The 16,781-nt window shown below is 50.6% G+C and overlaps 6 protein-coding genes across 7 annotated transcripts; 4 read left to right on the top strand and 2 right to left on the bottom strand.

The window, feature by feature from the left end:
- Window positions 1-7: 7 nt before the first annotated feature.
- Window positions 8-1,671, bottom strand: PV06_00587 (uncharacterized protein). Its single transcript, XM_016401102.1, has one exon. It carries the CDS (start codon window positions 1,494-1,496, stop codon window positions 99-101), a length of 1,398 nt encoding a protein of 465 aa, XP_016268155.1. The 5' UTR covers window positions 1,497-1,671; the 3' UTR covers window positions 8-98.
- Window positions 1,672-2,246: 575 nt separating this feature from the next.
- On the top strand, window positions 2,247-3,763 carry PV06_00586 (uncharacterized protein). The gene has a single exon (XM_016401101.1). It carries the CDS (start codon window positions 2,418-2,420, stop codon window positions 3,624-3,626), a length of 1,209 nt encoding a protein of 402 aa, XP_016268154.1. The 5' UTR covers window positions 2,247-2,417; the 3' UTR covers window positions 3,627-3,763.
- A 391-nt stretch (window positions 3,764-4,154) lies between these two features.
- PV06_00585 (uncharacterized protein) lies at window positions 4,155-5,461 on the top strand (the record flags this gene model as incomplete). Its single annotated transcript, XM_016401100.1, has 3 exons — window positions 4,155-4,359; window positions 4,486-5,156; window positions 5,243-5,461. The coding sequence occupies 3 exons, from the start codon at window positions 4,155-4,157 to the stop codon at window positions 5,459-5,461; spliced, it is 1,095 nt and encodes a 364-aa protein (XP_016268153.1).
- Window positions 5,309-7,698, bottom strand: PV06_00584 (uncharacterized protein). Its single transcript, XM_016401099.1, has 4 exons — window positions 7,093-7,698; window positions 6,964-7,034; window positions 6,677-6,904; window positions 5,309-6,609 (listed from the first exon to the last, which is right to left on the bottom strand). The coding sequence occupies exons 1-4, from the start codon at window positions 7,487-7,489 to the stop codon at window positions 5,716-5,718; spliced, it is 1,590 nt and encodes a 529-aa protein (XP_016268152.1). The 5' UTR covers window positions 7,490-7,698; the 3' UTR covers window positions 5,309-5,715.
- A 190-nt stretch (window positions 7,699-7,888) lies between these two features.
- Window positions 7,889-11,808, top strand: PV06_00583. 2 transcript variants are annotated; one of them, XM_016401098.1, is made up of 10 exons: window positions 7,889-8,011; window positions 8,099-8,137; window positions 8,196-8,235; window positions 8,292-8,425; window positions 8,508-9,860; window positions 9,912-10,082; window positions 10,140-10,280; window positions 10,333-10,812; window positions 10,869-10,920; window positions 10,982-11,808. In XM_016401098.1, exons 5-10 carry the CDS (start codon window positions 9,133-9,135, stop codon window positions 11,300-11,302), a joined length of 1,893 nt encoding a protein of 630 aa, XP_016268151.1. In that variant the 5' UTR covers window positions 7,889-8,011; window positions 8,099-8,137; window positions 8,196-8,235; window positions 8,292-8,425; window positions 8,508-9,132; the 3' UTR covers window positions 11,303-11,808. The 2 variants fall into 2 exon arrangements, with proteins under 2 accessions (XP_016268151.1, XP_016268150.1); XM_016401097.1 differs by having other exon boundaries at window positions 8,196-9,860.
- Window positions 11,809-12,332: 524 nt separating this feature from the next.
- PV06_00582 (uncharacterized protein) lies at window positions 12,333-14,763 on the top strand. Its single transcript, XM_016401096.1, has one exon. It carries the CDS (start codon window positions 12,895-12,897, stop codon window positions 13,819-13,821), a length of 927 nt encoding a protein of 308 aa, XP_016268149.1. The 5' UTR covers window positions 12,333-12,894; the 3' UTR covers window positions 13,822-14,763.
- The last annotated feature ends 2,018 nt before the right edge of the window (window positions 14,764-16,781 follow it).

Here is a 16,781-nt window from a genome sequence, read left to right as displayed (position 1 = left end):
CTATCCTGTTTTCAGGTTCAATCCATACTCAAACATAATGCAGTAATTCGTAACGAGTCGTCTCATCAAAATCAACGGTATGTAACTGGGATTCTAGTTCATCCATAGCCACCCTCGTCATCTTCCTCGTCGGACGATATTGGGATTGCGTCTTCAGAACCTCTGATGAGGGCGTGCCTGTAGCTTCTCAGCAAAGCTGTTTCGTGCGTGTCGAGAATCATCTCGTCATCCTCGTCATCCTCCCTTTTGATGATGACTTCTTTCTCAACAATCGGTGATCCCGGAAGTTTTGCTCCGTTTTGGTCCGACGCGTCTTCTCTTCCGTTGAAACCATCAATTTCCTCTTCGTCCTCGCTGTCGGCAATCTCCGTGGCTTTGCGCTTCTTTGGTTGTTGTGATAGCTCGTCCGGCAGAAGAGGGAGATCCATCAGTGGAGGAGGAGGACGTTGTTCTTCACCTTCAGTCCCATGAAACGCATTGAAGAGGTCTTCTTCCTCCTCCTGATCGTTGGCTTCTGGGGAATGTAATTGTCGTAGTCCGTCTGTCAAAATCACGAAAGCGACCGCGGGTTTGTATATCTCTTTCCGACCAAGGCGCTGAACTTCGGCGTATCGGAGAGCTCGTGTTTCAAGCTTGGACAGTTGGCTTTCTTGATCCTTGTCTGGAAAGTCACGGTAGAGCATGATTCGCGTGTTGACGGCGATGTCCCATGCTTGGCTGGATAATGCCGGCTTGAGCATGGCCTTTTGTCCCGTCTTCAGGCTGATGGTCGAGTTCGTCAACGCCAATATCGCGAGATTTCTAAGGGCGGCCATTTTGGACATGGCTGCACCCAGGCTCTCAATGATCTGAAACCTTCTACCAGCGGCTCGTTTCTCGAACTTTTCCTTGACCAAGCTTGGAGCTCCGGGTTTCAGATGTTTTGCATTCCGAGAGAACGAGCCGAGAATCAAATTGGATAGATCGTCCACGACTATCAAGCCCGTCTTGGGCCCCGGCAGAGTCTGGCTTGGGTGTAGGAAGATAGTCAGGAGCCTCGGAAGAGAATGCGCCTCCAGATACGTGAACTTCTCGTTTATCAGGGTTTCGATGTCTGGGGAATTGCTCGGGGTCAGAGACGACTTGGGGTCTTTTGGTTGCTGGTGACCCGCCATCAACTGGCGAAGCCGGTTCGGTGTAAGGGGCGAGCCACAGTTGACCCAGAGTACGCGAGATTCATCGTGACTCGACTTTATCAAGTTCGCGACGACTTGAAGACCGAAGGTCGTCTTACCCCCTCCTGGAGGGCCGAACATCTCGGTCACACATCCTCGTTGGAGGCCTGGTGTGACTAGGGACAGTTGGCAGGGTGAGAGAGATGCATCTAGGGTTGGGAGGCGAGTTGAGATACCTTTCGCCTTCTCGGACGCACTCTTGAGAGCTTCGACTCCGGATACCGTGGGCAGTCGATGCTGGGTCGGTGAGAAGTTGTGGACATCAGGTCCGGGATTGTCCATTTTTCAGGTGATTCAATGTTGTCCAAGGCATGGTGGGCATGAACACAGGACTTTTTGCAGATCTGTGCGATAGATTGAAAGCAACGACACCTTGAGAGATAGCTGCAACAGACAGTCTCGGCTGCTCGAAGGTCAAGCGCAGTTGTCCTTGACTTCCCTCGATCCTGCCGGAGCAACACTGTCAATCTCGACGACAAATCATCACCGCCTCACGAGTCACGACGCGTCGCTTTCAAATGACACAACTTGACCTTAATGACGCCGAGTCTTGTCTTTTGAAATTGACGGTTATCAATGGCCTTGGGTCATGAAATTCAACACTTCACCGAATGGTGAAGACAGCATGTTTTGTAGTGAACTTTCCCTGAGCAGGGTCATCACTGGCTGATTTACACAGACATCTTATTGCAAACAAGGCTAGACCACAAATTGCATCTCTTACTTACACTCATGGCGGCCGCGTTGCGTTGCTGCTGTACACTCACACAATATGTCGGAACCAGCCGAACGGACAAGTCCTATATCAGTACCATCTCTCTCCACTCGCGCGATACGTACCGCTTCTTCCGGTGACCGTTCGAGTATGTCAGTTCTACTAGACAAAGGGCGCGAAGGGTCCTTGAGACGCGGATATGATCTGTAAGCGTTGACTGCGCCAGGAACTTCCCGAGACTTTGCGCAAGCTTTACACTGGGATTTTGTTACGTGCACCCAACAAGAATACTCAGTTAGCAGAGTACTCTTCATGAGACCAGTGATTAAAACATCTTTGAATCCTGTGTTATTGGCATTAAAACCTCGTCTCCTAGAGAGGCCTGGAGTATAGGTATCCTTATTAAGCTAACTCAATCCGCCCAGAGATCACTCTCTCCTTGATCTAGCTGCCTTTTTTTGGATGAAACCTGCTTCTCAGTTGCTGCCATGGCCAGCAACGTCGGTGCAGAGAGGCTTCCCCCTCCTTCTCAATCCAAGATGGCAATTTCTCCCATTGCATGGACGATAGCGGATATCCGACGACAAGGAAGCGCCAAAATCGATGCTAAATGGGCTGAATATATCAATTCTGGCTCCATGGACTCTATCTCGACCCAGGCAAACGAGGAAGCCTACAATGCGTACCGCATCGTGCCACGGATCCTGCGCAATGTCGCCGAAGTAGATGCATCGACCACGATATTCGGGCAGAAGGTGTCGATGCCGTTCGGTTTCTCCCCTGCAGCGATGCACTGTCTGGCCCACCCGGAAGGCGAGGTCGCCACGTCACGAGCAGCTGCAAAGGCCAATATCGCCATGGGTCTCTCGCACTGGGCGACGCGGTCCATGGAGGACGTGAGGAAGGCGAGCGCCGAAGTTGGTGGTACGAATCCTTATGGCATTCAGTCGTCCGGGGCCAGCACTCGGTCTGGTATGCAAACGTTGTTCAAAAAGGCAAGCGAGCTCGGGTATCGCGCTGTGATCATGACCGTCGATGCACCGACGCTTGGTCGACGCTTGGCCGAGTACCGAAACGGCATCAATTTGCCTCCGGGAATGAAGTTCCCAAACATTGTCGACGAGAAGAGTGGAGAATCACCCGCGTCGTTTGTAGGTCTGCCTAGGGATGCCTCGACCACATGGGACAAGCTTTTGCCCTGGCTTAGTGACCCTGACGTCGTGCCTGAAGGCATGGAAATTTGGCTAAAGGGGGTGTACGCACCCGAAGACGTGTATATGGCGGCCACGTACCCACGAGTTAAAGGTGTCATCATCTCGAATCACGGCGGTCGCCAGCTCGACGGATGCCCGGCGACTCTCGAGGCCTTACCTGACTGCGCCGAGGCAGCGCGAAACATCAACTCCACGCGCTCACCGGAGAACAAGCTGATGCTGGGTATTGACGGTGGCATTCGTAGGGGAACTGATATATTCAAGGCGGTGGCTCTAGGCGCAGACATGTGTTTCGCGGGACGTATCCCCATATGGGGTCTAGGTTATGCCGGTGAAGCAGGTGTCAGTCGGGCCATTCAATTGCTTCGGGAGGAATTCGAAATGGCCATGCGGTTGGCTGGTGTTACGAAGCTCTCACAGATCAACAAGCATTGCTTGGCCGTCTTGACCACTGGGAGACCTGGCATCATGTCTAGATTGTGACAAACAAGGGTGGGCTTGGGCTGCCATTGACTACGAGGCTAAACGGGAAAATCCCTTCTCAATAAGTATCTAGGTCCAGGTGAAGCAGGCTGTCTACGGGACGTTAGTAATGGTGATGAAGTTGAGGTACAATTCAGCAAAGTATCCTCGCCTTTCAAGACACCCAAGACACTTCTTAATTGTGTCGAAAGCTCTCATCAACTCATATTTCTCGACATAGTTGACCCTGGACGATGATTTTCCTACAGCCTTGGAAATGTACTGTGGGGCTGCTTATCGGCACTTTCCAGATCCACTCGCTTCTTTCCGAAGATCTGGTGCCCCCCTTACTGAGGACGGACAGGGCCATACATGAACCACTTCAACCTCCAACAGAAGAGGGGACTGCATCAATCGTTTGGTTCCGTTTCGGGAGACATGTCCCTGTGATACTCTAAATCAAGCTGGTTCTTTCAAACGTCTGCGAAGTTCGGATCACCTTCAAACCCTACAGAACAGTCCCTTTTTTGAAGATTTGAAGTATTCGCAATGGGCTCCTACGAAGCAAAAAAGAAGCAGATCCTGGTCGTAGGCTTCGGCGGCATCGGAACAGTCACAGCATACAACCTCGAGGCCAGTGGACTCGCCGAAGTCACGGGTGTCTTCAGGTCGAATTACGACGTTGTCCAGAAAGATGGCATTCAGATGTGGTCGTGCGACCATGGAGAGGTCAATGGATGGAGGCCAACCCGGGGTGAGTTAGCAATCCCATCGTGCCAGGTCAGAACGACGAGAACATTGTTTCCGATGTCCGGCTCCTTATGCATTGGGCCTTTTGAGTCTCTTTGACTGACAGATTTTCATCTCCGGCGTATGATAGTGTGCGAATCCGTGCCAAATGTCGGTAAAAGCGAGGAGCAAGGGCAAGGCTTGATGTTCGACTACGTCGTCGTCACGACCAAAAACATCCCGGACGTACCTCCGACGGTGTCTGACCTGATCTCACCGGCCGTCACCCCCGGCAAGACGGTCATCGTTTTGATCCAGAACGGCTTGAACATCGAGAAACCCGTGATTGAGAGGTTCCCGCAGAACGTCGTCGTCTCTGGCATTTCGCGAATGAGCTCTGCGGAACTACGAGCGGCGACCGTCTTTCACCAGGACCACGACACTTTACTCGTGGGGGCCTTTGACAATCCCAATCTCGACAAGCAAACACAAATCGACGAGGCTTCGAAATTTGTGGATCTGTACAAGGCATCCGGCAAGCCGACCGTCGAACACAACCCGGACGTCAGTTTCGATCGGTGGAAGAAGCTCGTCTACAACGCCTCTTACAATTCGGTCTGTACCATCACGGGCATGGACACGACGAGGTTGAGGTCCGCCAAAGACCCCATCACCGAGCTTGTCCTCCCCATAATGATGGAGATCAAGAGCATCGCCCGAGCTTGCGGTGTAAGGTTGGCTCCGGACCAGGAGGACATTTCGCTGGCGGGAGACAAGATTGACGCTTATTTCAGTCCGAGTATGTTGCAGGATTCGAGAAAGGTATGTTTGACATTGACAAGCTCCCTCGGGTGACTCCTCATTGCTCGTGTAGTCTCGGGAACTGACAAGGTACAACAAAACTTTAGGGCAATTTTATGGAATTTGAGATCATCGTCGGAGCTCCTCTCGCAGAAGCTCGTAGACACAACGTCCCCGCTCCCACTTTGGGGTTCATTTATTCGATGCTCAAGGCCTTGCAACTCCGGACCAAGCAGAACAAGGGCATGTTGGAACTTCCACCCATGAAGGACTACGGAGGAGGCGACATCATGGAGCAGTTCAAGCAAAAGGGGAATGTAAAATGATTCGTCCGCCCCGGTCAAGGGCGAATGAGACCCGAGGGTAGAATGAGAAGTCGGTACAAGGGGAGCAGGTGCTCGCTCGCGACACAGTCGAGACGTTCAAGGGTCAAAATTTCACGAGGTGAATGTTTTGTACATACCTGTTTAGGTGCCTCGGTAATGTAATCATATATCGAGTAGTCTCTGGCAGCGGCATGGAGGTTTGAGATTCCTCGACGCCCATATCCTAGCCTTGATTGCATTCGTGGCAGTTCCCATCAACTCTCCTGGAAGCCATCGGAGTGTGCGGCATCCACAATACGCTTTATTGCGTCCCCAAACTTCCCGCCCCAAAAGAATCCTTCCAGAATCCCTTGCAGGTCACTCCATGATTGCACCTCGGAAAAAGCAGCCCAGAATTGATTCGTCAGTAACGTCGCCGTCTCCGTCGTCTTGTCGACTTCGCTCCAGCTATCAATGAGAACCCACCAGACCCACATCCAGCACCCCTTTTGATCTGTTGTGAGCTGTTGGCGGCCCAGCAGCCCAATCTCCCCTGCCAACAGCGTCCGTGGGCCGCTGTACAACGCCATGCCCTTGTGACAAGCCCTCTGCGGAGCGAACTCGTTGGCCGTGTACAGCAGTAGCGCCAGGCAGAGGTATTTCTCCAGATCCGGACCAGGGCGGGAGATTGACGGACAGCATTCCCAAAAGTCACTGTACCGACCGACCTGCCAGCTAGAAGAAAGGTCTTGTCGCTTGCCGCCTTGGTTCCGTGATTGCTTCGTGCGAGCGTCCGCGACACGGAGCAGGAGCCGGACCGTATTGGCGTGAAGCGGGGTCTGGATGATGAGATTCTGGAAGCTAGGTGGCAACTTTTCGAGTGTGGTCGTGAGGTTGCTTTTCAACGAAGGGCTCGGAGGCGGTTCTGGTAGCAAACAACGAGTGTTGTAGAAAAAAGGGTCGGCCATGTCGACGACTCCACTCTTCGACGCCTTAGGCTGTCGGTTGAAGCATAATGCGAGGGGAATACAGTCCGGAGGAGCGAATTGCAAGGTGAGCGCCTTGACAAATCCGTGAAGGCCAGTCTTTTGAAGACCACCGCGAGATTTCATCATTTCTGAGATACGAGTTCGGTGAATGCTGTATCCTGCATAGTCGCCCAATGCACGCTAGAATTGGTTTTGTTAAGTCTCTGCTGTAAAATACCTACGGGTCGTTTAGACAGGGTCTGCTTACCGAAAAAGATGCCAAACAGACGATTGCTACAAATGTAGCATCGTCGTTCTGGAGAGGTCGCTCGGACAAGATTTTCCGGAGCAGAAAGATTGCCGTCGCCGTGTGCTGAAGCGCATTTCGAGAAGAATTGGTTCGAGGAATCACATTTCCCACGACCAAATGTAGCAAGGCGAAGGCAGCATGATATAGGTATTGAGCCGAAGAACTCGCAATGATTTCTAAAAAGTACTGAATATTGATTTGTGGTTAGAATAGAAAATAGCTGTAGTCAGGAAATCCTTACTTACCACGCAGTTGACATTGCTGACTTCGAAAATGCTGTAGACTGGGGAGTTGTTTGGTACCAATACTCGCATGACTGGCCTTGATTAGTCTTGGTCGGTCGTGACTTCTCAATTCCAGTAGAGGATACGTACAGTATTCCATGGCCCTGTAGATGGTTGGTGAGTAGCCGTGGCTATAGATCGATACCTTTGCGGGAATGGTCGATTTCATTCGGTCGATGATCAGCTTCAAGAACGCCCCGACTGCCTGGGGAGACCCGGCCACTTCACTTTCGTCGCATTCCTCGAGAAGTGATTTGCGAGGGTGACGACGTATCTCTAAGTACACATTGGTAGACTGCAGAACACTTGCGGTTGGTCTAAGATTCCTCAATTTTTGAGACTTTGACCACCTCCTATAGGCCTTCGACATGTGGGAGCCCACGGCGAAAGCCTCTGCTTTGGTGCGGCTGAGATTTGAGGCATCCTTGTTGACGAACAGAAGTGGAGGTCCTGGGTCTGTTCTGGTATCCCCACCCGTTCTCGTCATGTTCTTCCAGATATCAAGGGCGCGAAGTCGCGACCTCTGGTCTTGTAGAATTTGTCGAATCAGGGATCATGTTTCGGGTTGATAGAATGGGTCCTGGTTGTCAAGAGAACCCCTCAGGTGTGAATAGGTTGAGCAGCTTCCAAAAAAGAAGTAGAGAGCATGGAAAGAGCACTTCCAGGTCAGAAGAGGAAATGAGTGCAATTGCTACAAAAAAGACGAGTGTGATAATTTGATGCGCCAACCGAAGACAGCAAACGGTATCAAATACCTCATTCGTCGATACCTTTTTGGGGCACTATTCATCGTCTCCGGTGGAATGACTTTAGTAAGTGTTTGACTAATTTGTGAGCACACACTCCGACTTAGCAAGAACCAAATAGTAAATCAACAACTTCCAAACATTCCTCTCTGATGGAAATGCCATAATATTGCAGTTCATCATGCATCTCAGACGCCGTAATGTGAGACCCATTTCTGCGGTGCTGGTGGCCAATGATAGAGGTGCAGGCTAGACTCAAAGCGGTACGACGATTCCCTCCTTCTCTTCTTTGATTTGCACAACATCTTCTTTTCGACATTCAAGTCTGACCATTAGCCTTGGACCTGAAGTTATCGATGCTCGATACCAAGGAGTTGATAAGCTCGAAGGTATCATGAATATCATTACCACCAAAGATGACTTAGCCACTTGGCTGATTGTAATCAGATGCGGATCGTCCGCGTATCTTAGAAGCGACAGATGCAGAGTATTTCTACATTTCCAACGAATCCCTCATCATTCGTAGCTGTTAATGGCTTCCAGAATTGGTCTCTCGCTTGCCAGTTTTTCCGTGATAATGCGATTATCAACCCACTTTGGAAGATATGCCCCACAGCAAAGAGCCAGACTCCTGATCATCGTCAACCCAAGAAGAAGTGGAATGATATTTTCACGAGGTGCGAACCTGAGTCTGATAAGGAAGAGGCGGAGATTTCAGAGAAGGCTTCATGTGCCAATACTAATTGAGATGCTTATCAGACGGCTTTGCCATGTCAACTTGGCATCAAAAAACCTCGACTGACACATTTGCGCAAGTAGAGGCGACCACCAATCAGGTTCGTGCTCGGCACCTCGATGAGGCTGCGGTTGACATCACTATCGCACTCCATCACAAGCTCCTCCCATCCTGACGAACACTGGACAAAAGTCGAGTCTGGGCACACAACTGCTGAAGGTGCCAGGTCATGTCGCCGAGACCTCCACGTCGGCCTCCTGGGTCTTAGGAGGCGTCGTTCGCGTGCGGAAGCTGGTGTAATGACCTAGCTTTCGAAGTTAGCCCATGTCGAGTCATAGAGAGTTGTTCTAGGCTTCTAGCTCGTCGCCATTGACGAGATCATGCGACATCGGCTGATTGAAGTCGATCTGGGCGATAATCTGGAGCTTGATGAAGTTGGCCTTGATATACAGCAGATCTTCCCCATCTCGACGAGCAGGGGACTTATCTGGAAGCATATCTCTGAGATCTACTTTCGATAACCGAGAGACCCTGCTCTCTGACGCTGTTTGATGACTACAAGAAGTTGAATAGGGATTTTGTTTTCAAAGCACTACACTTTCTATCCTACTGGACTAACTCACCACCTCTATCGCAGTCTTTCATCTCATGCTCACCATGGAGCCCGACCACATCGGACCCGACACAACGCCCAAACGTCCTTTCATGGACAGGGCCAAGGATGTCCCACGTCGAATCGTTCGAAGCGTCACCACGAGGGACGGTCTCATCGGTGACTACGACTATGCATTCCTGTTCACACCGAACCTGCCCTTCATGAAGAAATCGAAACAAACGGCACCATTCTTTGGCTTGAACGACAAGATGCCCATCTTACTAGCACTGCTCCTCGGATTTCAGCATGCCTTGTCCATGTTAGCTGGTTTGATCACGCCGCCTATCATCCTGTCGGGAACTGGCGGCGCCAATTTGCCGACCGAGACTGCTCAGTACCTCGTGTCAACATCACTGATTGTCTGTGGGATTCTGTCCTCGGTTCAAATCACACGGTTTCACATCTATAGAAGCTCTTACTTCATCGGCACTGGCATCATCAGTGTGGTTGGCACCTCGTTTGCTACCATCCCAGTTGCTTTGGGAGGTTTGGCCCAGATGTATGAGTCGGGCTATTGTCCCAGCGACAGTGACGGGAATCGTCTTGCCTGTCCAAGAGGTTACGGTGCCATCCTAGGAACGGCTTGTATCTGTGCCCTGCTTGAGATTTGCCTGTCATTTGCGCCTGCCAAGGTTTTGAAGAAGGCTTTCCCTCCACTTGTGACGGGACCTACTGTGGTTCTCATTGGTATCAATTTGATCGGATCTGGTTTCGAGAACTGGTACGCATGCCTGAACTCCTTGTTTGAACCGGGTACACTAATGACTACAAGGGCTGGAGGTACGGGTTCCTGCAGATCAAGACCAGAGGAAGGCCTGTTCCAGAATTGCCCCAACAACAATGCGCCGCATGCCTTGCCTTGGGGTTCGGCTGAGTTCATAGGACTGGGATTCAGTGTCTTTGTCACCATCATACTGTGCGAGAGATTCGGCAGTCCCATCATGTACGTTGGCTTCTCGTCCAGGCGTGAAGAGCCCAAAGCTCATCCTAATTGTCATAGGAAATCATGCGCGGTCGTTGTTGGTCTGCTTGTTGGATGCATCATCGCTGCAGCCACGAATTATTTTGACGATTCTGGAATCAAGAGCGCGAAAGCTGCTTCCTTCATCTGGGTCGAGACCTTTCCACTGTCACTTTATGGGTCAGTCTACCTGCCAATTGCTCGTTGAGAATCCATGCTAAACTGTTTTTAGGCCGATGGTGTTACCGTTCTTAGCAGTATTCCTAGTGCTCATGATGGAAGCGATTGGAGATATCACTGCCAGCTGTGATGTATCTCGCCTTGAAGTCGAAGGACCGATTTTCGACTCTCGTATCCAGGGTGGTGTTCTCGCCGACGGATTGAATGGAATGTTCGCCTGTCTCTGCACCATCACGCCAATGTCGACTTTCGCCCAGAATAATGGAGTCATAGCCCTCACTCGCTGTGCCAACAGGAAGGCCGGATACTGTTGCTGCTTCTGGCTGATTCTCATGGGCATCTTCTCCAAGTTTGCTGCTGCGCTCGTGGCCATTCCGTCTTCAGTCCTCGGTGGCATGACTACGTTCCTGTTCTCGGCTGTTGCGATTTCTGGCGTTCGTATCATTTCGACCGTACGATTTACAAGACGCAATCGTTTTGTCCTGACAGCAGCCATGTCAGTGGGTTTCGGTGCAACATTGGTTCCTGATTGGTATTTATCCCTCCTTTCCTAGTACTCATGCTGAGTACCTGACTCGATAAATGCAGGTTCAACTATGTCTTCACCTATGAAGGTGACAACTCTGCCCTCCGAGGTTTTGTAAGTTGCTCCTCATCTGGTAATCATGGATTGCTTGTTCTCATGCTGATTTGTTCTCTAGATGAACGCTATCGAACTCGTGTGCGAAACCGGCTTTGCTGTTACCGCTTTCCTGTCTTTGTTCCTCAACCTATTCATTCCGGAAGAAGTTGATGACGACGCTGTCAACACCACGGCAAATCAAGTGGACGAAGTAGACGACGACAAAGAATGGCAACGCATCCAACGTCCGAGCCACGCCAAGTCCCAGCGTGAGGGTGAGGATCACAAATTAGCGAGTACAGATGTCGAGTCGAATGCGGGTGTTCAGCAGGGCGGAGCCGACAAGGTGCAAATCATCAAAGACGAGCAGGCTAGCTCCGGTACGAGCACAATACGTTGATGCCTACTTGAGTGGAGTACTCAGGAAGATCTTCAGAGACGAAGCGTTGATAATAGGGACTTGATATGAGAATCAACCTCACGACAAAGCCAAGAAAGGAGTTACGAAAGTCGAGCTTAGCGGTACTGGTGGATAATAGGGGTAGCGGTAGGAGAGCCGCCTTCCTCCATATCAGGATCGCCTCCCCAGGTGTTTGGTTCTGGTGGGAACGAAGCTGCCAAGAGTGATAGTCAACAAGGATGATGTTCGACATATTGAACATAACGCTCTCTATGTACGGAGCACAGTGCCAGCTGTCAACGACATAGTTGGTGGGAAAGCAGGATCAATGACCTTGTTGAATGTCTTATGCCGCGCGTTTGATGCCCCTTGTTGCGTCAGCCTTATTCTTACGTACAGGAAGATCGACAACAAAGCCACACCAGGGTTTCTCGAGCTGTCCTGGCTACAGTACTCCGTACCTACAGTAGATTCTCGGCATCTCGTCTGAACTATGTACTACCAGGCTGCGATCGTACTAGTAGTACGCGAGGTATATCGTCAAAGGTGCCGAGCATTGATCGTCGCTGCTAGAAGGGTGCAACACGTATCTGCTTCGTTTTGAGTGAGCCTTGGCTGTGGCTCCCGAACTCGAGTCGATGGTGACACCTGCGGTGTATCGCACGAGTCTTGAGTTACAGGTGGATGGAATCAAAGTGGTACGAGATCTTGCCAATGTAGATCGTGAGCCAGGATGAGCACTGCATAAATATACCAAGGCATTCCAAGCATTTAATACTTTGTATGGACCACCTTGGCACCGGCTAAGAGAAGTGGTTGAGGGGCCCTGATTGAGGGGTGCCCAGTGGCTAAAAAAGAAACAAGACCCCCGGAGTCCCCTTGGCAGCCTGTAAGCACCGCCTAGAAAAAGCCACCGGGAGCACTAGGCTTGTCGCCTGTATTGGTGGAACTCGGGAGTTGCTGTAGGCGGGCTTGTTGAGTGCCGTCAAGTCCTCGTTCTCCATACTCCAAGTCAAGTGGGCTGCGAATTCCTCTCCACCATCACCAACAACTTTTTCTCTCTTCAACCACCAAACGATCCCCAAGGTACGAAGCAGGGCTGCTAATGAATGTTTAGTTTAGTTCCCAGACTTGGCTGCGCGTTCCCCTCCGAACCCCGACACCGACCTCTCTCTTCCTTGTCCCTCGATCACAACACAAGTCAAGAGGGACTGATACCACGTTCGCAACCTCTCTCTGCTTGTCCTCCCTTTCTCTCTCCTTCGCGAACATTCCCGTCCAAATGCCCATTGTACCGACATGAATCCTGTCGCGAGCGAGCTTAGCTCCATCTCGTACCATCACAGCACCCTTTTACTTCCCTCCACCACCACCAAAGCCTCAACGGAAGCCGCCTCGCAAACCACCCGGACAGACACAGCACCGCCCTCTGCAATGGTTCGTTGGCATATCCCCCGGTGACCAGACCTCTCGAACTCCGATGTAACGACATAAGCCCACGCTTGCCTCACCCGTCGTGCTCGAGTTAAGCGCCAGCCTTGTCCTCCACCTGCGGAGGTGCACTGGACGTTTTCCCTCCCCCCTTCGCAGTCATGTTCGAATGTTTCGCCAGCAATGACACCGAACCCGTAGACGAATACGATCAGATCCCGTTCGGCCTCAAATGGCGCATGCATTGGGGAAAGAAAGAGACGGACCCTGCTATGGGCGAGCCGGTGCTGAGGCTGAGCAACACCCGGATCCTCAAGACACACTGCATGAACACCGAGTACCAGGCCCTCAAGCTCATAGATCGACACACCTCGGTCCCCTGTCACAAAGTGCTCGCCGTGTACAACAGACCCGAGGGCAAGGTGGTTGAATATGAGGCCTATCCCGGAAAACCGCTGGAACAAGTCTGGCCTGGCATGTCGGCACATCAGAAGAACAAGATCATAGGCGATCTGGGTCGGTTCGTCGAACAGCTACGGAAAATGCAACCCCCCAAACAATGCGTGGTCGGAGATGCTACACTGGGTGCCGCACTGGATCACCGATTTGGTTCGGGCAGGATAGGTCCCTTTTTCTCCATTGAAGCATTTCAAGACTTCGAAAGGAGGGGTCATAAACCGGATGAGTTTCCCGAAACTGAGGTGCAGAGGGTGCATGCGCCACAGAAGCCGTACACGCTCAAGTTCACGCACGCCAACCTTTGTCCCAAGAACGTTCTAGTCGACGATGCCGGAAGGATAGTGGCGCTCATCGGTTGGGAGTCGTCTGGCTGGTATCCGGAGTATTGGGAGTATACGCAGATGTGTCATTCCACTCCCAAAACGATGGGCGATTGGCTCGATGCCATGTGTCATGTCATGCCTCGATATGACCAAGAGTTAATATGCGAAGAAGCTTTGCGAGCGAGATATTGTGGATCTGTATATGATCTACCACGAAGTATACGAGCTCCGAGTCCGTCGCCAAGTGAGTTGAATGCCGAAAGGCAGGAAATCGACAATAAGAATACCGAATCTACAAGCGGCTGAAGTGTAGAATGGGCGATTTTTTTTTTGTTATGCTAGACTTTTGGTATGGCCTTTAGAAATGTCATGCTATCACGGCAGAGAGATGTGTGCTCTGATTTGGAACTGAGAAACAATTTGGTGGCCTCTCGAGCAGTAGCCAAGTTCCAGCCGATTGTGGTTCAGCAACTTCGCAGAAGGATCATTTGTGATATCTCAACATGAGATGCTGTCTGGGACATTGCTGGATTGCTTGCCTAAGCAGACCTGATCACGTCTCTGCCGAGGGACGCAACACAAGGGCTGTTCTGAGAGCATACCGACGACATGCGCCAATAGAACCTTGGTCTAGATCTGAAGGGTGTATGCTCTTCGAAACCTGTTCGAAGGTTATTGATGAACAAACGCAACGAATGGCTTTCGTTCATGTTGCGACAGATACCCTGGGACTGGCACCGAGTGGAATGAAACCAGTCTGGAGGACAGTCAACATGTCGCTCTTTGGATACACGTATCATCAAAGCACAAGAGAATCTTTGCCCCTGGTATTGATGGGGAAGGTTGGGATGGAAGTGTGAAAAATTCCCCCAAGTAAAAGTCAACCATGTTGGCTACAGTACGAAAAGAAGAGAAGTATATCTTTCTGGGGGTGAAGAAAGGGAACCTCCAAGATTTTCCGAATAGTACAAAGTCGACAAGGTCAAAGAAAGACAACTGTCAAGATCTTGCCCACTGCTGAAGTTGGTGTAACTTTTAGTAGTTGGACAAGGACATATTTCTCGCAATTCAAATGATGGTTTTAAAAAGGATGTTTTTCTTTGGAGGAAATTTCTCGAGCATGAATTAGGGTGGAGCAAAACAGTACATTACAAGACAAGGCCTTTTTGTACCTCGTGGACTATTCTCAGAGTGTGTACTCGAGTACGGAAGTTGATGAGAAGATGAAATGATATACAGTACTACTCCGTAGGTAGATGATATCTTATCGTACCGATCCAAGAAACTACCTAGACGAAAAGAGTTGCTGCCTAGTGGTTTACCTGTACCGAGCCAACGTAGGTACAGGAAAGGGAAAGAAGAAGGGAAACGTGAACAAGAAATCCCATCCCAGCCGAGTCCAGAAAAGTTGGAAAAAAAAGGAAAGAAAAGGAAAGAAAAAAAAATGAATCACACAGCACGCAAACCCCCCTTATCCTACCCAAAATACCAAGGACAAGGTGATGCTGTAAGAGGTTTCTCCGGTCCTTCTTGGGTTTCATGACAACAGTTCTCCGTCCCGGCGACAGGCAGTCCTGTACGTGCCTTTGTCGTTTCCAATTCTACAGAGCAAACCACACTTTCTCCTTTTTGGCACGGTCGTGGTCGGTGGTTGGGGTTGATGTGTTTTCATCTGGATCCGAACCCCGAGGAACCAAAGTCGAAAGTCGACCGTGTTCGTCATCACAACTGCTTTGGTGCTTCTACAACCGGTTGTTCACCATAGGAGTTGGGGGGCATGTGCCCCTCATCGATTTGTCTTTTTTTTTCTCTTTTTGCAAATCAAACTTGTTCGATTTGTGTGTTTTTGTTGTGTCCCTCGGTCGAGTCGTTGGGTAAGAAAGAGACTCTTGAGTCTCAAGACTTTCCTCGGTCAGGAAAAAAAAATAGAGCAAGGTAAGAAACGCCGGTGTCGTTGTTCACGCTCGTCTTCGACAAGGGCAAGTCGTCGGGTGTCGACAGAGTTACAAACTCACATCTTACCCGACTTCGATCTGATGATTGATGATGATGATGATGATGATGACGAAGAGGTAGAAAACCTAGAGACATGGTTCCATGGTTCCTCACGTGGACACTCCGATAACCATCTGTTCATGGCCGGTCTGTCTTGTTGGCAGTCGTGGGAGCCACCAAAATGACGCACGATTTGATTGTGGATCTCTGGACGGTGACGACCGTTGTTGTTGCGACCACCACCTCCTGTACTTCCGCTCTTGACGCTGGCAGTGCTGGAGGACGGCATCGTTACCTGATCCTCCTTCTCACGGGTTTGTCCGTAGAGTTGTCGTCGTCGTCGTCGTCTTCGTCGTCGCCGTCGATAGACAATGACGATGAGAGGTAGAGCCAAAGAGATTGAGAGTTGGCGCGCCTGAAGAGGGTAGGATAGGATAGGATGAAGAGAGATTGGAGATGGTACTGCTGTATGATGAACTCCTAGGACTGACTGTCTGTTTGTTTGTCTCCCTTTATCTCTTCCTTCCTGACGAGTAATCCACAAAGATCCGGTGAGGTGTGATGAGGGAGAAGGTAGATCCAGTGATGTCAGGGTGGTGTGGTATGGCAGGATGGTATCAGGTATGTTAGTCTGTATGTGTGGTACTCAATACCAGCAACACGGCCACGGCACAATGTGTCTTGATAAGATCTGCCAATGAGTTCTCACACTCGAGAGAGGGATGGGGAGAGGAGGGGGTTTATAAATGTGTGTGTGAGTGTGTGTAATGTCTGGGGGGGTGTGTGGTCTTCGTAATTGTGATGGCGATCAAAAGTTCGACTTGGGAATAGGCAAAAACTCACAAAAGGTCGGCGGCGACGTGGCCCCGGGGGAGGAATCATACCCAGGTAGTCCGTCTCCCTTGTTGTGTTTTTTTGCCAGCCTACCTGGTGGTGGTATCTTTGTACTCGGACTAGTCGGAGAGCAAAAGAACCCTTTTTTTCCCTTGACATCTCTGCAAAAACACCGCCAACCGACTCCAAGGGTTGTTGTTTCGTGGGTGTTTGGGCATGTTGGACTTGGACCTGCAAGACAAAGACAAAGACAAAGATAGGATGTCGTGATGAACTAGCACCATTTCCTAAAGAAAAGGGTGTGTGAGTGGACAAGGGGTTGCCAGTGGTGGATTGAAAACTTCAGTTGGGAAGGGAAGCAGGGAGGGAAAATCTACGTTGAGAAATATAGGAACAATGGATAGGATTGCGATATAACAATAATACCTGGTAATAGG

The sequence above is a fragment of the Exophiala oligosperma genome, assembly GCF_000835515.1.
Source record: "Exophiala oligosperma strain CBS 72588 unplaced genomic scaffold supercont1.1, whole genome shotgun sequence".
NCBI classification, from domain to species: domain Eukaryota; kingdom Fungi; phylum Ascomycota; class Eurotiomycetes; order Chaetothyriales; family Herpotrichiellaceae; genus Exophiala; species Exophiala oligosperma.
Note: the sequence above shows the minus strand (reverse complement) of the source record. Positions and strands in the feature narration are given on the sequence as shown.